This window comes from Vulpes vulpes, chromosome 3 (assembly GCF_048418805.1).
Source record: "Vulpes vulpes isolate BD-2025 chromosome 3, VulVul3, whole genome shotgun sequence".
NCBI classification, from domain to species: Eukaryota; Metazoa; Chordata; class Mammalia; order Carnivora; family Canidae; genus Vulpes; species Vulpes vulpes.
Genome location: NC_132782.1, coordinates 22469286 through 22493247, shown reverse-complemented (window position 1 = coordinate 22493247; position 23962 = coordinate 22469286). Strand labels below are relative to the sequence as shown.

General features: G+C 36.7%; 1 protein-coding gene across 1 annotated transcript in view; it reads left to right on the top strand.

Annotated features, from left to right (window-relative positions):
* The window catches only part of PDE11A (phosphodiesterase 11A), a 365302-nt gene that overhangs the window by 52312 nt on the left and 289028 nt on the right, over positions 1 to 23962 (top strand). The window contains exon 2 of the mRNA XM_025994270.2: positions 393 to 551. Coding sequence (XP_025850055.2) covers positions 393 to 551 — 159 coding nt within the window. The remainder of the gene's footprint in view (positions 1 to 392; positions 552 to 23962) is intronic.

The following is a 23962-nucleotide window of genomic DNA, read 5'->3' as shown; positions in this document are numbered from 1 at the left end:
GGCATGGAATATGCTTAAAATTCTCTTTTTCCTTCTCCTTTTGCCCTTACCCTTGCTTTGTGTGTGTGCTCCCTCTCTCTCTCTCAAAAACAAACAAACAAAAACAAAACAAAACAACAAAAAGACACTTGCCCTTTCCCCAACTTTAAGAGATTGTTGTAGTCAAGTTTAAGTTTCTTTCATCATTTACTATGGTTAACAACTGTGGTAGCAGTTTTTTTCATTTATTCTTCTTTGGTGACTTCAACATGAAATCAAATCTGGTATTGTTATTAAAAATTCATTGGGTAAAATTCCTAGTCATAAAATATCATATACAAAAATACACTTTTCTTCCTTTCTCCCTGATGACAATGCATATGCACTGAATGCCCTCTCTGTCTTATTTTTAGGATCGAAGATTCAATGATGAAATTGACAAGCTAACTGGATACAAGACAAAATCACTATTGTGCATGCCCATCCGAAGCAGTGATGGTGAGATTATTGGTGTGGCCCAAGCGATAAATAAGATTCCTGAAGGCGCTCCATTTACTGAAGATGATGAAAAAGTAAGATTTCATGCCTTTTGTGACTTGTACTCTCCTTGGTCATTGATTGCTATTCTCCCAGAAAAGGACAAGACTTGTGTGAATATTTGTTGCATTAACCCATTCATGGATCAAAGAGCTTTTTCTATTGTTACACAAAATGTAGTGGAAGTTTTGGATATTTTGTAGAATGTGTTACAACTGAAAATAATTACTTTATCTTTTTCTTAGTTTACTTTTCATTGCAACTCTCGGTAGTATTCTTTCCCTGGTCTTTATCTTCTTTATAAGCAAGCTTTTTAATTGAGGATCACACCACCACCACACATGGCCCAAGGGAAGTTAGGGGCATGAGGAAGGTGACTGGGTTTCAGAAACCTAGTACTTGCTTCTTGTGTTTCCTTTTCCTTTTCCTTTTTTTTTTTTTTTTTTTAAGATTTTACTTATTTATTTGAGAGTTAGAGTGAGGGAGAGAGAGAGAGAGAGAGAGAGATTGAGAGAAGGAGCAGGGGGAAGGGGAGAGAAGAAGTAGACTCCTTGCTGAGCAGGGAGCCTGAAACGGGCTCTATCCTGGGACTCTGGGATCATGACTTGAACTGAAGGCAGACACTTAACCAACTGAGTCATGCAGGTGCCTGCTTTTGTGTTTTTATAACTACTATGAAGAATTGTTTACTTAGTTCTTATATAAGAATCTCAATAAAATGAATGTTATTTAGTTATAATTCCAAATTACTAGTAAAGAGAACATTATTTTTGTCCCTGAAGAACTGTTGACTTTGGTAGAAGTAATGTACTTTTGTTCTGAAATCCTAAGTTCTTTCATCAGTAGTTTATTCACCGGCTCATATTAAAAGAGAGATTCTTTATAAAGCTGAAGTTTTTTCTGTCTTTGAAGCTCTTACCTTCATATTGAATAAAATATGGTGGCATATTTATGAAATTTGTGGTAAAAGCAAATCTCAAATTAGTTTGATGACTGCCATACACCTATTTGATTAAAAAAGGCACTTTATAATTTAACCTTCTGGATGTGAGATTGCTATTTGCTAGTGTTAATTACTAATGCATTAAATGAATGCAAATGTTCTGGTACTAAAGGTCAGCATAAAATATGATTATAAGGAAACAAGATTTTTAAGTGAAGAGAGTCCTTTACTGAGGTCATATCTGTAGTTGAATTTGAATAACTCAAACCCCAGAAAATGTTTATAAACCCTTAGAGTATGACAGGACTTCAGACAATTTCTTACCAATTCAGGGAAAACTAGAGTGTGAAGGCACTTGTGTTGGGGCTGTAGAAGCCCAAAGATAAATCCCAAGTGTGTTATGCCATCCTGGAGCCAAACAAAGCAGAAGGCAAGATCATCAATAAGATGACCTAGAACGTGCTATAAATGCCTAGGAAAGGGAGGGTTAATCTCACTTGAAGAATGCAAAGAGGCTTCTTGGAAGAATGTAAAGAGGCTATAGCATTTGATCTGATCTCTCAAGAAAGCATAGGCTTCTATAAGACAGAGTCAGGTCAGAAGGTGAGGGCACTTAGGGATGTATGAATATAGGCTGCCTCACTTACTCTGCAAATATTTCCATAAAATGTACCAATAAAGCAAAAATGTTGTTTTGCACATTTTGTCCCAAAGGTGACAGGGTCTTATAGTAATGTGCCTCTTACAAGGATTCAGATAAAAGGACTAGGGTTTTGTGTTTTTCCAAACATAAAACTACCTGCTCATGACATCTCCCAAAGTTTAGTTTATGGATAGTAGTCCTGCCATCACTCTGCCTCCTTCATTTGAAAGGATCCTGTTATATATTTGATTCTCATCTCTGATTATGCTTATGTTAGATTGGTTTTCTGGACTTCTCTCAGTAGATTTATACTTGTGGCCTAGGGCTTTATGGGTCTGAATGATTTATAGGAGAGGTCTGCACAGGGCTTTGTCTTGAACAGCATCAGTGTTTAGCTCTACTGAGAATGTGGGCTGGGACAGAGGTCCAACCCCACTAAGGACAAATGGGCCAGCTTTGGGTGAGATGCTTAATCTGTGACTCTCAGTTTTTTCCCCCGTCAACTATACTATTCACCATTTACAGCATGAGAATTAAAAATCGTAAGTTACAAATAGTTTTGTAAAAATATAAGAAACTAAGTAAATATAAAACATAAATTTTATTTTTAAGTTATCGTTCTCCCAAGAATTTTAAATGTTCTTCTATATTTGTCACTTATCCTCAAGCAACTTATTTCTTAGATTCAGCATCATTTGGGTATCACATTTGCAACATGTGTTACATTTTTCTCCTTCGTAATTATCCCATGTGCCCACAGTAGAATTTTGTTTTTTAGCCTCTATAATTCCCTCACCTGATTTAAAAACCCTCCTCTAGTCTTACTTCTTGGATGAAGTCTTACCAGTTTAGGCAAGTTGATTATGTTCATGCAGGTGGCACTAGATGGTGAGTATTTTATCTCAACTTCTGTATCTGGTTATTGTTCTTTCCTGCAAGGATCCTATATATTATAAACAAAACAGAAGTGCTGAGGAAGAAAAGCAGAAAACAAAATCTTAGAAATGCTTAATGGGAAATAACATGATCTAGATACTTCTTTTAAATAAGCGAAGACATTGTGGCATAATGGCTGCATATAGGCCATAGCAGCAGTCTACCCTGGTTGAAACCCCATCTCTGCCATAGCCTATGTAATCTTTTCTGGGCTCCAATTTCCTCCTCTTGGAAAAGAGATGATAATAATAATACTTATAAGGCTATAAGAGGATTATATGAGAGAATACAGGGAAAGAACTTGGAAGAGTGCCTATAGTAAGTCCTGATAAAAAATTAGCTCTTGTTGACAGCACATTAGTACATGTGAGATATAGTCTAGTCTCAGTTTTAAAACTACCTCTATGTAAGTTGTCCTAAGTTTTAATTAAGGACAGCCTATGTATCAGTTCCACTATTGGAGTTACAAGGAAATGGGAGATATACTTCTTTATAAATTCACATTTCTCTTGTGTGATTGTTAATGCACACAATATTTTACTTGGCACAAGTGGGAAAAAAGGTCTTGGCACAAGACTATGCTTATGCTAATTTGCATTCTACTTTTAAGAGTTATTTCTTACATATATGTCCACATGTGAATGTAGTCTACATTCGCCATTATTAGGGATTATAAAGTTTTTTTTTCTTTTTCTTTCTCTACCTAGCCTAGTTTGCTTAGTCATTGTCCTAGTACTGGAAATTTAGGTTATTTCCAGTTTTTCACTAATTCAAATAGCCCTTGAATGAACATCTTGAACAAATTACCTTTTTCTTTTGTGTTATTTCCTTGGGGTATATTCCAAAGACTGAAATTACTGAGTCAGAGGGCAAGAAAAGTTTTATAGCTCTCATTCCAAGAGACAGATAGCTTTCGGGAATACTGAGCCTATTTACAATAGTAGTAGCACGCCTATACCTCTTTTTTGCAGAGCCCTGCCAACTTTGTTCAGTTCCCATTTGAAAACTCAAATTAGTTTTCCTCAGTCTGCCAGGCAGGCTTCAGACAACCTCCTCCCACACTCACCAGTATAAACTTAAGCGACAGAAGTTTCAGTGTTGCCTGCAAGTGAGGAAAGAAGGAAGGGAAATGGAAGCCCAGTAATCAGTGCTAGGTAGGGGGATCCAGATCAGATGGCCTTAGAGGCAGGTTCAAGTCTTTGACCTGCTAATTATTAGCTGAGTGACCCTGGGCAAGCTGTTCAATTTTTCTTAGCCTCCGAATCTCTGTAATAGTATTGTTGTGAGGGATAAAATAGATACAGCACTTACCAGTAAATGAAATTCATGAAATCTCGTCATCTCTTTCAAAGTAAAGCTAAAATAATTTGAACCTTATTTGTTATTTTACTTCATATACATAACTGCTATGTCATCATTCATATGGGTAGTGATAAATTTATTGCATCTTTAGCATAATATGATTTGTATGTCCTGATATCTTATAATGTCAACTTCTGGAGACCATCAGCTGTATTTTATTTGGTGTAATTCCAAACATTTTGCAATATGAGAATCAGTAAGTGATTTGCCTGGGATAAAATGACAATTAAATGTGGTGTATTCATTTCTGGGCTATTTATATATCTAACATAATTGTGCATGGGATCATATTAGATTTCTTGAAAATTCTATGCCTATATTTCAGTGGCTGGGCTGTATCACATAAAGTTGATGGAAAAGCCTTGAAAAGTCATCAAAATACTTTCTCGCCAACCCTTTCCTCATCCAATGCAAGGATCTTTTACCTGCCAGATGGTCATCCAGATCCTGCCTAAAAATTTCACTTTTAATGACTTTAAAATCATCATACTCTTCAATGTTCTTACATAATAGCAGTAATTTTATCAGTGGTGGTTAGAGTTTTGTGTGAAATAGCACTCTACCATAGGCACATATTAATAATTTAGATTACATACTGACAAATTACTAGTTCTGTAATTCACTTTGGAAGCACACAGAAAGGCAGATCACACAAAGGAGCTGACTGGAATTTCCTGGTTCACTTCATGGGTTTCTAGCAAATGTCCCTGTTCTTCAGTGATACGCATAAGCTAGCTGATTTAGGTGGTATGCCTATGCTCCTTGCATCCAATTAATTTGTCATTTTGTTATTTTTGGGTAAGTAGAGAGAGGCATTATTTTGCAGAATAAAATGAGACCTGGATGAGAGCAAACACTGGTAATCTGTCAAAATGCAGGGGCAGGCCAGATGAAACCTAGAATATGGAAATGAACATAGGCCCTTATCTGCCCTTCCAGTTTGCCTATACCTGGTCCTCAAAGGGGCCATTTCTTATTGCAGTGTTGCATAAAGACTATGTCTGTTGCATTCACTTTCCAACAGCCAACATATAAGCAGTTGTGCCTTGAAGTTCTTCAGCTAATCTCTACAGGGTTTCTTTAGTGTGTGGTCACCTCTCTCTAGCTCATAATTCAGAATGTTCAGCCATCCTGCCACTCTCCTTTGTGCCAGCATGTTCAGACACCCTGCAGAGCTGAGATGCAGCCAGATGAGCTTGGCTGCTGGGACTGGCCACATTCCAGGAATTTGTTATGGGTGACGCTGCCCTGCCAATTGATGTTGAGGATGGTACACACGGATGATGCTTAATGAGACTTGCAGAAGCTGGAGTTTTGTTATTTGCAATTGGCCTGAGACTTACAGCCAAGTAAAGGGAAGGATGTGATAAGCTCTTGGCTTTACATTTTTAAGCTGTTCCTGATTGTGCAAAGGCGAATGTTTCGGATCCTGGTGAGATGTTAAGGGTGCAAAAGGTATCACAATTCATTTTGGTGAAGGGGAGGGATATTGAATACATCATGCTGATAGGGGTGACAAATTGAGGCCCAGAAGACTGAATGTGGCATAGAGGTGTGTGACTTGCATGGAATTTGACTGGCATAGGATTGATTTTTTTTAAAGTCTTTAGACATGGCTGCAAGCTTTAGTTCTACCATAATATCCAATCCCCCAACAACTAGTTCCCCCAAATAACTAGTCAGTTTAATAAAATCAGCTAAATGGAAGCAAGAGTGACAGGTTTTTTTTCTGTCATCTTCTGTAGAGTTAGTTTGTACACAAAGGTACTTTTCAAAAGTATTTTTCAAATAGTTATTATTTTTTTCAGTCTCGTTGTATACATGACTAGTGGTATTGCAGTTCCACCAGGCAAGTTTATATGTTTTCGATTAATGCTCAGTTGTTTTTTGGATACTCAACTGCTAAATGAGCAGTGGATTAACATATTTTAAGAAGTGGCCTTTGTGTTCTTATCTCATTTTTCCCCTTTTCTACCTATACTCCAATTAAGCTAGATTCTCAAACCTGTGGCAATAAAATTATAATTAAAAATCAGTGTTTGGGCACTGATCAGCACCTGGGTGGCTTAGTTGGTTAAGCGTCTGACTCTTGATTTTAGCTTAGGTTATGATCTCAGGGTTATGAAATTGAGCCCTTTGTCAGGCTTGGGCTCAGTGTGGAGTTTGCTTGAGATTCTCTCTCTCCCCCTCCCTTCCCCTCCCCCCAGGGTCTCTCTTTCTCTCTCTCTTTCTCTAAAAAAAAAAAAAGAAAATAATAATAATAATAATAATAATAATAATAATAATAATAAAAAATCAGTGTTTAGCAAAAAAGGTTTTAGAAGTCCTGGCAGATGGCTCTTGATTTCAAGTTATACTTGATCAATAAAATTTCAGTCCTAGAAAAATTTGGATTAAATGTCATAACTCGTTGATTGCAATACTTTATCTATATTTAAACTGTCTAGTCACTGCACTATTTGCCTTTTAACAGCCATTACCCAGGTCTCATATGATCACTGTGAAACGACAAGAGCTTTAGAGAGTTATTTGTTCATGTTCTATGTATCCCCTGGACCCTGAACTCTATCTGCCCGAGAAATTCAGAAATAAACGAGATCTACAAGAAAAACAATACCAACACAGTCCCTGTCAGAACTCAGGTTAAACTTCAGGAGATTTTTCTTATTGGGGGAATATTGTTGTGGACTTCTAGCTCTATTCTCTGCCTCTTCCTTAGGTAGTCTACTGTGGCAGAAGAAGGCAAGTCTACCTGTTGGGACCATCCAGGTGGTTAACATTTGATAAAAAAGTGGTCACTCTGTCCCAGGTTTGGTATTGTGCTTAACTTATATTCACAAACGTCTAATTACACAAAAGGCTCTTCTTTCTTATCCTTTTCTAAGGTTTAAATCCAAGTCTGACATATCAGATTTAAGTAGGAACTATTCTAAAAGTGATTATTGTTTGTTTTGAATAGTGGTTCCTGGTATTTTATAGTGTAACATTTTTCTCAGATGTCCCCGATGACTGTTGTTGGATTTTGACTAACGGCAAATTTAGAAAATATATAGTGACCAGGGATGCCTGAGTAGCTCAGCAGTTGAGTGTCTCCCTTTGGCTCAGGGCATGATCCCCAGTCCAGGGATTGAGTCCTGCATCAGGCTCCCTGCGGGGAGCCTGCTTCTCCCTCTACCTATGTCTCTGTGTCTCTTATGAATAAATAAATAGAATTTTTTTCAAAGAAAATAGATAGTGACCAAAAATTAGGAAGTTAAAAAAAATCAGTAATACAACAATTGACAAAATGAAGACCAGTGCCTACATGGTGGATTTTATATTTCAGATGCAAATAATGCTTGGTATGCATGTAAATTTACAGTTCCCTTGCAAAAATTCTGATGTCATCAGATGTCTGATAATGCTGGCATTTGTAATTTCCTGCTTTCTTAGTTTCTCTTTTTTATATTTCTAAGAGTTACCAAGGAAATGATAAGTGCTTAGATGCAGCATCCTCCTTTCTGTCTCTTTCCATATACTTTGCAAAACCTTAGAGGGTAATTTGCATTTAGCCAGCATATGAAATAGCAGGAACATAAAATAAATGAACTAAATAATTTATGTGGCAATAACTGTTCCAGTGCATAAAGGAGAGAATTTTGAATGATCATTGATCTGAACATTTTTTGCAGCTGAATAGTGTTCCATTGTGTGGAGGAACCATTCACTCATTCACTACTGACTGAGTTTTGGGGGTTTTTTAAAAAAGATTTTATTATTTTATTTAAGAGAGAAAGGGAGAGGGAGAGGGAGAGAAAATTTGAAGCAGATTAACACTGCTAATCAGAGCCTACTGTGGGGCTCAATCCCACAATTGCGAGATCATGACCTGAGCAGAAACCAAGAGTCAGATGCCTAACCCAATGAGCCACTGAGGTGCCCCTGAGTTTCTTCTTCGTAGACACGACTGTGTTTGAGGTACTGTTCCCAGTACTGGAGTTAAACTGATGAACAAGGCAGACAAAAATTCTTCCTCTCTCCAACTTTAATTCTTGTGGTAGAGACAGACAATAAACAAAGTAAATATGTAAGTGTATAGCATAACCTTAGGTAGTGATTCTGTATATAATTTTTATAAGTTAGATAATTCTACTATTTTTTCTGTAGCTTTTACTTATATGAGTGTGCTTTATTAAGTCTAGGTGATATCAGAAGGGCTCACAATAAAATAGTGTTTTTACCTAGGGAGTAAGATTTGATCCAAAGCTCTTTCTCAAATAACTATGATACACTGTGATGGACTCTTCAGTCGAACTCCACGTGTTCGTATAAAATGTGTCTCCCGCTACACTGCCTTAGGCGCTGAACTTGAAGTACAAGAAAGTGTTGTCTTTTTACTGTGCTTATCTCAAGTATCTTTGTGCTGCATCTGCTCATGAGTATCACGCTAGAATCATGGTATCAAACTACCATCAACTACACTGGAGACGTTAAGAGACCTTAAACCTGACACTGCCAGGCTGTAGATATGTAGGACTGGACAGACAGGACTCTGGGGCATCTGGGAGGGAAAGGTCAGGGCTTGAGAAGAGTTCAGTACATTCTGATTTTCAGGGACCAATAATACATCTGTGGCGTTTACCAGCTTGGCAGGACATGAAATACTCTTATTAGTCAAGCCACTTCTAAAAGTGCAAAATGACGAAAAACTGTCACACAAACTCTATCTCTGATTTATCTGTGGCTTGGACAAGGGAGGACGATATGCAATCACAGACAAGAAATAAATAAGCACTTGTTGGCAGGAAGAGTTATTTCTAAAGAACTAGAACAGGATGTTGTGGATTCTTGGTTAGTTAAGACTTCAAATTAAGGCAGATTAATACTATCTCTTTTGAATAACTAGTTTAGTGGTATTGTCTGAATAAAACAGCAAGGTTTCTTTCTTTTTTTAAAAAAAATTATTTATTTTTTCATGAGAGACACACAGAGAGAAAGAGAGAGAGAGAGAGAGGCAGAGACACAGGCAGAGGGAGAAGCAGGCTCCTGGCAGGGATCCTGATGTGGGACTCGATCCCAGGACCCCAGGATCACACCCCGGGCCAAAGGCAGGCACCAAACTGCTAAGCCACCCAGGGATCTCCCAGCAAGGTTTCTTTTTTTCACCTTAGAGGCTGAAATACTTGAATGGAAATTTTGAAAGCTTAAGTCAAATTCTTTTTTGATTAAAAGTAAAATTTAGGATTATTATCATTATAAGTAATATGGGGCACCTGGGTGGCTCAGCTGGTTAAGTGTCTGCCTTCAGCTCAGGTTATGATCCCTGGGTGCTGGGATCGAGCCCCCTAGTCAGGCTTCCTGCTGGGGTGGGGATTGGGGAGTCTGCTTCTCCCTTTCCCGTTCTCCCTACTTGCTCTCTCTCTCTTTCTCTATGTCAAATAAATAAATAAAATCTTTTTTTAATAAAATCTTTTTTAAAAGAGTAATGCAAGCCTAATAGAGAACATTTGCAAAGTACAAAAATAAAGGGAAACCTAAAATCACCCATAATCCTAACTTTCAGAGATGATTGTGTTAATATTCTTGGTGTATTTCCTTATATTCATTTATTTTTGCCTATAAATGAAGATATCTGTCCAAATTTGTATCACATAGTGTACCTGGTATTTTATCAAGCTTTAAACAATTCCTCAAAGAGGTAATTCATATGCTTGCATTATGTTCTACTGTGTAATTATATAATAGTTTATTTAATCTCCCCCCCCCCCCCCCCCAGCATTTAGGTTGTTTTCAAAATCATGTTCTGGGCGCCTGGGTGGCTTAGTTAGTTGAGTGGCCCCCTCTTGATTTTGGCTCAGGTCATGATCTCAGTGTCCTGGGATGAAGCTCTGCATGGGCTTCACACTCAGTGGAGAGCTTGCTGGGGATTCTTTCGCTCCCTCTCCCTTTACTCTTGCCCCTACTCGTGTGCGATCTCTATCTTTCTCTTTCTCAAATAAATAAATCTTTTTTAAAAAATCATGTTCTAATAAAATTACAACAAATACACTTCTTTATAAATAAAACTTAGATTCCTTCTTAGGATAGCGATATTAGGTTGCTGTTTTATAAGTCAAAAATATTGGTAATTTTCTATGGTTCAAACTGACACTTAGGGTTACTGGGTCAAGGAGCTTGAACATTAATCTTTTACAACAACCTTATTGTGGTATAATTTCATGTCATGCAATTCATTTACTTAAAGCATACACTTAAGTGGCTTTTAGTATATTTGTAGAGATGTATAAATGTCACCACACCCAATTTGAAAAAATTTTCATCACCCCAAAAGAAACCCCATACCCATTAACAGTCATTCTCATTTGCCCCAGCCCTCTCAGTCTTAGACAACCACCAATGTACTTCCTGTCTTTATGGCTTTGCCTATTTTGGGAAATTCATATAAAGGGAATAATACAATATCAGTGACAGGCTTCTTTCACTTAGCATAACATTTTCAAGACTCATCCGTGTTGCAGCATGTATTAGCATTCCTTCATTTCTTTTTGTGGCTGAATAATACTCTGTTATATGGATACACCACATTTCATTTATCCATTCCTCAGTTGATAGACATTTAGGGTGTTTGACTAGTACGAATAATGCTGCTGTGAGCATGCTGGTTTTCATATTTCTTGGATATGTACCTAGGAGTGGAATTGCTGGATCATCTGGTGGCTCTAATGTTCAACCTTTTGAAGAACTACCAGTCTCTTTTCCAAAATGGCTGCACTATTTTACATTTCTACCAGCAATGTATGAATGTTCTAATTTTTCCACATCCTTGCCAATACTTCTTATTATCAGTCTTTTTGATTACAACCATCCTAGTGGTTTTGAAGTGGTATTTCACTGAGGTTTTAATTAGCCTTATCCTGATGGCTAATGATATTGAACACTTTTTCATGTGGTTCTTGGTGGAAAATTTATTTTTAAGGCTCGTGATAAATTTAACCATTTTTCTCTCCAGAAAATGGTGTTACTTTATGATGCCAGTAGCCATATATCAACTCATTGAAACTTTAGCAGCTTCAATGTTACAATTTTTAAAAATTGCATTCTTTTAATTTCTAATTTCACTTTATTTCCACTCCTTTGATGTATTGTGTGTGTGTATGCATTCCACAAGGAACTAATTAACCATTGATCTAAGTTAATCATTTTTTTAATTAGAAAAAAGATTAGGGCACCTGGGTGTTTCAGTCAGTTAAGTGTCCAACTCTTCAGCTCAGGTCACAATCTCATGGGTTATGAGATCAAGCCCTGCGTGGGGCTCTGTGCATAGTGAGGAGTCTGCTTGAAAATTCTCTCCCTCTGCTCCTCCCCTTACTTGCACATTCATACTGTCTCTCTCAAATAAATAAATAAATCTTTAAAAAAGAAAGAAAGAGGGATCCCTGGGTGGCGTAGCGGTTTAGCGCCTGCCTTTGGCCCAGGGCGCGATCCTGGAGACCCGGGATCGAATCCCATGTCGGGCTCTCGGTGCATGGAGCCTGCTTCTCCCTCTGCCTGTGTCTCTGCCTCTCTCTCTCTCTCTGTGACTATCATAAATAAATAAAAAAATTTAAAAAAAAAATTCTTTAAAAAAAAAAAAATAAAATAAAAAATAAAAAAGAAAGAAAGAAAGAAAGAAAGAAAGAAAGAAAGAAAGAAAGAAAGAAAGACAGACTAGCATGAGACAAACTGACCTAAGCCAGTTGGGCCACGCACAACTATTAGGTTGCTCATAATAGTACCTAGGTACATCATAATAGTTGCCAAAAAGTTTTCAGTAAGTAGGAGTTGACTACTAACCTATTAATTTATTACTTGGTTTTAATGAAAGGCGATCTCAGACCAAATTCTGCTGCATATAAAGACATTTATTTAAACATAAACTTACTGACAAGTCAGGTCATATAGTACAGACACTGTTCAGTAAGGTGTACGAAGTCCAAGTTCTCTTAATTTTAGTTGATCAAAACACCACTCACAATATCTTAGAAACAGAATCTGGTTGCTCTTATGGACATCAGGCAACCAGAATCCTTTGACTGAATGGCAGGATTGGAAAGCCTCAGGATCCATTCCTATGGATACAAGTTTAGAACTTGCTAGATTTTTATACCTTATTAATACAAAGGTTGGGGGGGGATGTCTCTAGAATATTATTACCAATATACATATCCTGGATACCACTAATTTCAGTAATTACTGTCCATGTCTAATATCCATTGTACTGATTAATAAGCTATTAATTTCACCAGTGAAAGTCCATTTTAACATTAGCAAAGCACCATGCTGTTGATGGCAGATAAAACTCTCTGGAGCCCTTGTAATAGCCACATTTGGAGTATGGCTTTCTGATTATCCCTGGAGGGTGAATTCTTGATAGGACAGCTGTGGGTTCCTCAATGACATATTAAACCTGCCCTGCTTCATGTGCACATATAATTTCACATTATCTTAGCTAGAGAAAAAGCAAATTTTAGACTTCAAGAACATGGAACATCTCTCAGTCTTTGTTTTTTCTTAGAAAGAAAACAAGAAAATAAAGAAAACCATTTATTGCCTATTCTGTGATAAGTACTCTGCATACATTATCTCATTTAATCCCCAACAACCCTGTGGAGATCCTCATTTTATGGATGGGAAAACTAAATGTAGGAGATTTTAATAATGTGTCCAGTATCTCTTGGTTTGTAAGTAACAGAGCTGGGCATCATCTCTATCTGTCCCTGTTCTTATGGCATGTTGGAATGCTTGGCAGATGTTTATTTTCCTATTATGTCATCTTCACTTTGGAGACTCATGAATACACCTGATGTACATGCATAATTGGTTAAATAAAATGTGAGATTCTGCATATTTAATAAATTTCATGGAGAGTATATGACTGAGTAAAACATAATTTCTAGATTATATTGCTGGAGGCATTCTGGCCTTTTATAAATATCTGTAACCAAGTTTGAGTTTTATGTCCATAAGAAAAATAAAAATACTAACAGACTGAAGAGTTAGGAATTATTAAAAAATAATGATGGCTTTGTATACATACAACTATTAAGTAGAGGATTTAATATTTTCCTTTTATTCCATTTTTGTGTTTCACTGACAAATAAAACATTTTACATTTATGGTTTTTAATGTATTTTTCCCTCCTGGGGATGAAAAGGAGGTGAGGATAAGTCTAACTGTAGTTTTCTTTTGCTTTCTGCAAGTCAGAATTTACAAATAGTGTTCAGTATCACTGAGCAGAGAAATGAGGTGTTCCACTGAATTATCTCCACCTTAGAGGATTTTTTTTAATATTTAGCAAAATTATGGAGTATGCTGCTTAAATGAAGCTATATTATATTCTTGGAGAATTTTAAATAGAGTATAAGGTGACTTGGTAGCATACTTCATAATTTTAATTTTAAATAATGTATTGATTTTAAAAATATACTTGGATACTTATTTTTTCCTTTTTTTTCTATATTGGAGGTAGAAATGAAGCCATTTACTTTTGTCATTTTCCATTATTTCCCTTTATTTCTCCCACATGTGCCCTGGATAATATCCTGGCTAGATATGATTGTAGGCTATTTTCACTAGCAGATTCTGATTCCATTGCCAATCAGCAACAATAGGAACATTGTCCCCACCCCCCTTCATATTCTGCACACTCCATTTAGAAATGAGAAAAAGTCTCAAAGGTTGGCACTACTATATTACCAAATCAGGCAGCAAAGTCCCTCTGGGAAGGCCTGAGCTGGAGTGAGAGCATGTTAAGAGGGGGAGGAAGTAATGAACACTTTTGAAAAATGAGGTTATGTAAGTTAGAGCTGCCTAGAGAGGCTCTGAAGGTCTATTAGACACAGTTCTTGGAAGGGGGTTTAAATGAAACTAAATGCAATAACAAAGCTCTCTCACTGGAGAGGATTTAAAATGATTCCTCAGAATTAATTGACACTATCAGAAGGCTGGAACATGCTTGTCTGCCTGGGAAGTGTGTTTGGTGTTTTGGAAGAATCACCTTCTATGGCATATAATAAGTGACTGGGAGATCAATACCTTTTCTGTAAAGGTGCCATCTAGTTGATAGCACTGGCTAATGAAGTCCACCATGGCATCTGGGAAGCCTTAACTCCATCTTCAGTGCTTGATTAATTGATATACTTCACTTCCCAAACCTATCCATATCTGTGTTCTTTCTTTCTGTCTCTTAAAAAAAAACAGCATTTCTAGTTAATTTTGCAAATCCTTTAATACTGACCTCAATTTTGTTTGTCAGGATTTCTCAATGATGCCTCTGGTTTAATGTAACTGAAATGTGTTCTAGGCATTTTGTCCAATTTTCTATTTCTAAACCCAGAATAAGCATTCAGTGTAAGCTGTGAATCATTCTCCCCTGTCATCAAGACAGAGAATCACAGTCCTCGGATGAACCTTTAAGTATCCATTGCTCCTTTTCGTGTTTGGCTGTAGATTTATTTTAAGATCTCAACTTAGCAATTTGGCACAGTACTTCCATGATTTGGATAGTCATGAGACATAATGGGAGTTTGCTGTTACTATTCTCTTTAACCTTTTACTCTAGATCCAGAATGACCTCGTTTTAAGATTTGCTTCTGATACTTGTGGTTTGTTGCCAAAAGAGTTTCCATTGCTTTAGCTCTGAAGACTCATCCAGTTGAAAACAAAACTGTAGAAATTATGGCAAACCTCTGGTTTGCAGCATGGATTTCTTAAGTAGAAGAAAACTGGAAACCCAACTGTTTCCTCCTTTCTTGTCTTCAAACTGTTGCCAGGGGGAAGATTATGCACAGATCATTGGATTAAGCAAGGGTTATTGTTCACCCTGCCATCCACAGAGTAATAAGTCATTCTCCTTGAAATTATATCTTCACTAGGACCAGTATAGAAAATATAGTTCTATTTGTGTTGGAAGTACAAGGTCAGAACCATTCACCTGGAAGATGATCCTTCACAATTATTCCCAGAAAAATACTTTGGAAAAATACTCTCTGCTCTTCATGGTTCAATGATGTAAAGTGTTTGTACTGAACTTGTTATGGGCTCTAAAGGCAGAGAGCTTATACTACAGATAGACCTGTGGTCTGTGCTATATTTAGTACGACAGTCAACTGGAAGATGGCACGATACCTGCCAGTTCACTCCATTTACTCTCTTAGAAGTTATCAACAGCATCTATCATTACAATAATGCCAAAATTTACATTTGCAGATATTTTAATATTCACACATATTTAATCCATTTGATTCTCTCAATATTCTTATGAGATAGGTAAGACAGTTGAATTTTTTATTACAGATGAGGTAACTGCAGTCTGTTTAGCAAGAAATTAATAGAGGAATTGGGACGTCAACGTGCTTTCCTCTCCTTGCATTTTTTGTAAACAGTGCATTGACTATTCCCACTACTTAGAAAGAGGAGAATTCAGAGTAAAGAGTAACATTGGGTTAATTGTAGAAATTATGCCATTTAATATGCCACAGCGTACAGCAAATGAATCAGTAGGAGATGGAAGGTCATAACAATGAAATCACAGTTCTTCATGTCTGATGAACAATGAGTTGTTAAAGAGGTAAAAACAACAGAAGAATCTTATCTGATAAATCCTCATGGAAAATTATTAAGAACCATCTGCTTTTAATGTGTAAAACTCATAGAAAGCAAAGATACCTGAGAAATTATTTTCTTCAAACTTTCATTTTATAACTTAGAGAAAAGTTCAGATATTTCAAATGATTTGCCCCAGATTACACACTTTGAAAATGACAGAGCTAAGAGTTGAATCTGTATCTTTTTAAAATATTTTTTATTTGTCTATTTGAGAGAGAACAAGAGACATTACAGAGGGAGAGAGAGAAGTAGACTCCCTGCTGGGCAGAGAGCCAGATGCAGAACTGGATCCCAGGACCCTGTGATCATGACCTGAGGAGAAGGCAGACACTTAACCAACTGAGCCAACTAGGTGCCCCTTAAATCTGTATCTTCAGACTTCAGTGTTCCTGAGCTTTACTCTATGCCATGCTGATGTTTTGCTGCCTATGGGCAGAGGATCAGACAACAGTGATAGTCCCATTAAACTCTGTTATCCTGGTGGGGGACACCACATGAGTACCCTCATTTTATGGGTAGGAAAATCCTGATTGAAGAGTATTTCCAGAAGCAATTAGTATGTCAGTAGTATAATGTCTCCCAAGTGCTCCTTGCCTGTCTTCTCACAGATGTAGGAGCCTATAGTGTTTCTGCTTTCACAATGAAAAGGATTTGTGGAGAATCATTTCTACATTTGAGCTGCAAGTACTGAGAATGAAAAAAAAAAGATTAAAAAAAAAAAAAGAATCTCTATTCTCCAGCCAATATTGAAGTAAAGTACATATTGTCATGTTCTATAACAATCTCAGTCATACTAGAATCACAGCAAAATTCTTACATGAGATTCTAGACTGGCACAGTTTTGACAGTATATTAAGCTGATATTTAGATAGAGCAATGTTATATTATGTCAAACTGAGGAATCTTCAGAACTTTGGTATGAAGTCAGTAATTGGCTTGGCTTAAGAACTTTAAAAGGGGCTACAATTATTGAACTATATACTGAGATTATTGATTTTTTGATAGTTACAATGTATTTAAGAGTAAAAGGAACCTCTGGAATAAAACTATAGGGAACATACTCTTAAAATGGTAAGAAATAGAAAATATTGATTAAAATGGGTTTTGAGTAAGTAAGAGGCACAGGTTTATTGGAAAGGCAAATAGTATGAATGATAGGAATATTTTAGTAACTTCTCTTTATCATCTCACTAGATAAAACATTTTGTTTCCAGCATTTTTGATGCAGGTATTTTGACAGAATTTAAGTCAGAAGACACCCTGGAATCTTTCTACTTTTAGCCCCCATCCCAATTCTGGGCAATTTTTACTTTCCACTTTATTAATTTATATACTGTTAGTGAACTTTTAAACTTTGGGTTTGTATTGCTTTTTTGGGGGAATGAATCTTTTTTGGCTGTATCTTATTGTTTTGATATATTGCTGGGTTTGGTTATCACTTGATAAATGGGATTGGTCTATAGGTTTTTCATACTATTTTTTTAAAGATTTTATTTTTATGTAATCTCTACACCCAATGTGAGGCTCAAACTCACGACCCTGAGATCAAGAGTCAAGCACTATACTGACTGAGCCCCAGGTGCCCTTTTATATTATTTCTAACTCTATTATTTTTATTGACTATTTAGGCATATTATTTTAAATTTAGTAAAAGGTTAAATATTATTTAGTCTATCATAATTGGGAAGTACCAGAATATTATCAGATACTCCCCCAAAAGCATTATTATAAGTAAGTTTTACACTAAGTGTAATGTGATTACTTACAGAAGAGTTAGAAATTTGATTAGGGTCTCCTGTGCAGTCTGAAGCTGACAATGAGAGATTTTATTATGACCCAAATGTCCTTCCCTCACCTCTCTAGCACGTACCCAACTGAAAAGGAAACTCAGGAAACTTATAGGAAGAAGATAATGCTTTTCCTTTCGGTAGATGTTTTGCAACATTTAAATATTCATGGCATCATAAAAATCTAGGAGACTCCTATCTTGACTGGCCAAGAAGATAAGTTGGATGACCCTTTCTACAGTTTGTTTTATGGAAACAATGCATATATTTTCATTTCCAAATGTAAGACTATCTATTTTAAATATTTTTCTGTTTTTTTTAGGATTTTATTTATTTATTCATGAGAAACACACAGAGAGAGAAAGGCAGAGACACAGGCAGAGAGAGAAGCAGGCTCCATGCAGGGAGCCCGATATGGGACTCAATTCCGGGACTCCAGGATCATGCCCTGGACCAAAGGCAGGCCCTCAACCGTTGAGCCACCTGGGCATCTCATATTTTAAATATTTTTTCAAACTATCCTCTCAAACTTTTAACTCTGAAAATCACTGCTGTAAATTTCTACAGTAAAAATCTTAAGTTGTATTTTTGATCAACTACATGACTTAAAAGGAAAAAAATGTCACCATTGTAACTTTAAAGGTGAAATTACAATGTCTGAGATGCAGAAAACTCAAGACACAAGTGAATTCTCATTAACCGTTATTTGATTGGAATAATTCATATTTCCTTCTTGAGATGAATGCATGGTTACTAACCATATGTAGTTTGTACTAGGTCAAGTTACCTTCATTGCACCTACCTCCATTGGTGCTGGGATATAGTACACCAGAGAAAGAATGTCTGTTTTGCTTATAAATATAATATAATTTTACATAATTTTTAAAGCTGAAATTATAGTAGTATACATTTTAGCTTGGAACAAAATGTCACACAGTTGATTTTCTCTCTCTTTCTCTCTCTCTTTCCCCTCCCTCCTTCTCCATCTTATTCCTTAAAGGATTTGAGACAACTGATGGGAAATACTGGAATATGAAGAAAAGGCTCATTGCCCGATGAAGCAATGAGCTGGAAGTTCTCTAGGGTTCTTTTTTCTATGCAGATTTTGGGAAACATAAGGCTATAAGCTGTGCTTGGATGCAGTGGTAATTTCTGACTACATTGAGTCTTGACCAGAATGTGTCATTTGATCCACCTTCTTTCTGGCATAGTGGAGCTGGAATATTCTAGTGACTCCTAGTATTGAGAGAGATCCTTCTAGGTCAGATTGAAGGAATCTCAGACCAGGAGCAGTGACTTATTGAGAATGCACAGAACAGATAACACTATTCAAGGAGATAAAACATTTTTGTGATCTGCCAACCAGGAAAGCTGCTCTCTCAAAGTGGGGAAATTCATCGACATAATGAAGAACCGTGTTTTTTTTTTCTTTAAAGATTTTATTTATTTATTCATGAGAGAGAGAGAGAGAGAGAGAGAGAGAGAGAGAGGCAGAGGCACAGGCAGAGGGAGAAGAAGGCTCCATGCAGGGAGCCCGATGTGGGACTCAATCCTGGGACTCTGGGATCACACCCTGACTCGAAGGCAGACGCTCAACCCCTGAGCCACCCAGGTGCCCTGAAGAACCTTGTTAATATTACTATTAGGATTTTGGCTCTAGTGGATCAGTTAGTTGATCCATTTATCCACTATGTAAATGGCATAAATCCCTGATTTGTACATGAAGGAATTCATAGGAAAAAAAAACCCACCCTCTTGTTTTACAGAGGAAATGAGCTTTTATTTCCTTTTTTATTTATAGCTTGCCTTGGGGTGTGATAGGAAGATTTAGCTCTGGGGAGAGAATTACTCTGAACTTCATTCATTCTGTGCTATGGAAAATAGCTTTTTCTCATGACCACATCAAGGATTGATACTGCTTTAGGAAACAGCTTTTTGCATCTCCAGTGAACTGCGTATCTTTGTTGAAGCAGAGTGAATTGCTCGTATTGTCATTCTTATGTATTTTATGTTGTAATAGAGGCACTAAGGCTATTGATTGCTTTAGACTCTCTGATGGATGCTGAGGATCATATAACATCATGTTGCACAAAACAAGTGAATCAGACTCTGAGCTCACCAAAGTTCAGCAGGCAAGCCTATTTTGCCATCCTTTCTATCATACTGAAATTTTGCAAGCAGAAGTGATGTATTTTTATGTACAGAGAATACACTATCCTTGGTGTAGCTGAAAGACTTTGGTTGGTTTGAGCAAGGAAAAAATAATGGGGCAACTGAAGACCTCAAGAAGATTTCAGAGTCTCTAACTTCAGTATATCTCTTGCCCACACACTTGTTGTAAGAATGGGCTTTTTCCACAGCTGCTCTCTGTGAACCAGCTTGACTTGCCCCTTGATGTCCAGCACTAATTCTTGTCTTAATCCCAGAGCCACAGACATGGGCTCCCACACGGGAATAGACTTAGACAATTCAGACTCTGTGGCTGGGGCCACTATAGAATTTGTAGGCCCCAGTGCAAAATGAAAATGCTTTGGCCCCTGTTAAAAAGGCATTAAGAATATTAAGCCTGTGACAATAGAAAACGTTAAACCAAGCTCAGGATTCCTCTAAGTATAGGGTGCTGTGTGATTGCACAGATCGCATGCATAGGAAGCTGACCTAGCTCATTGGTCTGGAAATACAGAGAAAGAGGGATCTTCTTTCAATCTACAGAGTTTAGAAAGCAGTAATAGAATGGATATAAATTTTGTTTATAGCGTCCCAGAAAATTAACCTTAAGGAAACCGTTGAAGTTCCAAGGTGGATGATAGCTTACATTCCTTTATACAGTAGGAGCAAACTCCTTTTTCTCAGTTTCACTGGGTAGTTTGAAGAGTTATTTGTGCCAGCCTCAAGGTCATGGAGGCATTGAGAGGTGACTCCTGGTGGTTCAGTTTGGGTACAGGTGACATTGTCAAATGCCTGGGATAATCATCGAAGGCTAAAAGTCAATGTTTTGTTTATGGTTCCAGACCTGTTTTGCTTTAATTAGTTAGAGCTTTAGAGGGAAGATTCTCACAAAACTTAGAAGAGATGAGAAAACGTCACCTCAAAAAATTTGGTATGTGGCAGTGGTGGCACCCAGTGACTTCTCTTAACTCACTAGAAATTATGTTTGTAGTTACTCTTCTCACTAGAGATTAAATTTACACAGGTGATCAGCTTTTCATGGATGGACTGTGACAATGGAGGAAAAAACATTAACTTCTCTGAGGGAATGTTCTAGAGCCATTGAAAAGCTAGTAAAAGAATATTACCTGGTTGTTTTTGCAATAACACACAGTATTAAGCAAAAAATAAAAACATGTAATAAATGATAAAAATTAAAACACAACAGAGAAATTTCTCTTTTTTTAAGATTGTATTTTATTTGAGAGAGTGAGAGAGAGAACAGGAGCAGGGCTGGGAGTGAGGCAAAGGGAGAGGGAAAAGCAGACTTCGCACGAAGCAGGGAGCCTGATGATGTGGCTCCATTTCAGGATCCTGAGATCATGACCTGAGCCAAAGGCACTTAACTGACTGAGCCACCCAGGCACCCCCACAACAGAGAAATTTCTTCTCAAGTTCTATAATAAGAAAGTAAACCTTATCTTTTTTTTTAAATTAAAGTCAATTTGCCAAAATATAGTATAACACCCAGTTAGACCTTACCTTTTTAATGCAATAGTTACACATAGAATATTAATTTCTAAATAAAATAATTCTAGACAAGTCTATCTTCTTTTTTTTCCCTTCCATTTTCTATTCAACTAGAAGTTAAATAAAACATTTATTTCTGATGAGAAAAAATAGCTCATGCAGGGATATAAAAGTAACATTTACAGAGTCGTTCACTGTGTTGGACTCCTTTATATGTAGCATCTCTATTTTATGTGACTACCCAGGTTGCTATGTATCATTACACTTAGAGATAAGGAAAGTTTGGTTAAAAGAATAAACATTTCACTAACGGATGTTCCTCAGAATAGTGATTCTGTGAGTTATTCTGCGTTAGTGGAATGCTTGGGAAAATAATTGATTTTATCCAGCATTAGGGAAGATGAGGGAACTTGGAGTATGTAATTGACACTTCTGAGGTCCTTGGTCTCTCTACCCTTTTCCCTCTTCTTCCCCATGAGGTTTATAGAGGGTTCTGTGGCCCTCAATACTGACTGTAGGAAAAGCTGCTCTCAGAAAACAGTGAAGAAAATAGGATGCTTTATAGCATCGTAGACATCTGTAAGCTGGTGGGGCTGTACTTAGGGGCCAGAGGGTCTTCATGGAGTCTCTGAGATTTTACTGTGTAAGCAGATTTACCTGTTGATACCAATGTTTGTTTGCAAACATATTCAGAGGGTGTAGTTTTAGGAATGTTTGTTGAAAAAAATTGGATACTACATATTATATTCAGCTTTTGAAGTTAATATTCTAATTTCCAGGCTTTGAATCCATTATCAACTATAGTTCTTTCAGTAAAATCAATGTTATTTTAAAATTATTGTGTAGTCTGTAAATCTGAAAGATATGACTGCATAGATGAGGTCAAAAAGAGAATCACAATCATATATAAGAAGGCTTCTTATGGTCAGGACTAATAATTGGCTAGTTAAACCCCAAATTCATTGAAATAATCATATGCCTCTTAAACATTTATATTAATTTAAAATATGAGTGCACATGCATGGATAATCTTATCTTTTTGGGTGAGTGTTTTCTTTCTTTCTTTGTGTTGTCTTCTTTCCTTCTAACTAGAGGAACACTTTGTTTTCCTTATTGAACAACAACCATAATGCATTATCCATGATTGACCATTTAATCTGATTTAAAATGGAGCTTGAGTTAAGAGGAACTTGTAAAGAGATCTAAAGAAATTGAGAATCCTTATCAGCGTTTATGATTTTTCTCCAGTTTTTTTTTTACAGCTATCTTATCCACATCTAACTTGAGAGCTTTTATTGATGACACAATTTTATCAAACTCTGGATTTTAACTTAATTTTCCTAGAAAAAGATAAAATAATTATTTTTTCATGTTTTTCTTTGTTTATGTTATGAAAAACATATTTAAACTGACAATAAGAAGTGCAAGTGACACAAATGGGTTTGGGGACAGACACAATTGACACTTGGTAAGCAAACACAGCTAGTGGGAGCAGGTATGGGCAGGAGTATTGGTTTTCTGGCCACAACCTTGCAGCATGGCGTAGATATGTCCATGTCACCTTCCATGTTGAGACATTCAGGGAAGTGTAGATTCTAGCTCCTATCATTAATCTAAAACTCACTCTCAATTCCTTTTTCTTCTTCTTAGCCATTTAACATAAACTAGTTTGGGAACAAACTATGGCAATTCATTAATAAGGTTTAGTAATGTCAAAATTCAGTACTTTAAATGATTATTTTCCCAAAAAAAGGTACACTATTCATTTCATCTGCCAATCCTACTTCACATGTAGACATTTCTATAGACTTGTTGAAGAAAGCAAGAGCTGCTTTAACGACTATAGCCTGAAATGCTAATAGGCATAGAACAATGTCATGTGTCAGAAGCCATGTAGGACCACTACTGAAAATCAAATATGTACTTTATTTCAGTTTATCAAATACCAGTAGACTTATTAGTTTGTTAGAACAACCAGAGTGTGTATCACAAAAGGGCTTTATTTGTGCAGTTAGGAGGTACCTGAGAGAAGTTGGAAGGCTCTGAGTAAGAGTATTTGAATTTCTACTTTATGAACTGCAATGTGGTATGATAATAACTAAATTGGGACACAGAATGCCTAGGTAATGTGCCAAGACCATAAAGCCAGTCAGCTTAGGAACCAGGTAGTAGACCTCAGGCAATATACTGCCAACCATCATACCTCTCCCTCTGCTCTACAAGGCGAGCCAGGGACTTTGGCATGAAGTATTCTTGGATTCAGACGTTGGCTGTGTGACTCAGTAGTTGTATAAACTTTGCAAATTAACTTATACCTTTGTTTCCTCTTGATTAACAGGGAGAGCATTAGTATAATCTCATGGGATTTTTTGCCAATGTTTATGTGAAGTGATATCTACTTATCATAATGCTTATTTATGTCTAATAAGAACTTAATAAGTGGTAGGCTTTATTATATTATTATTATGCCTG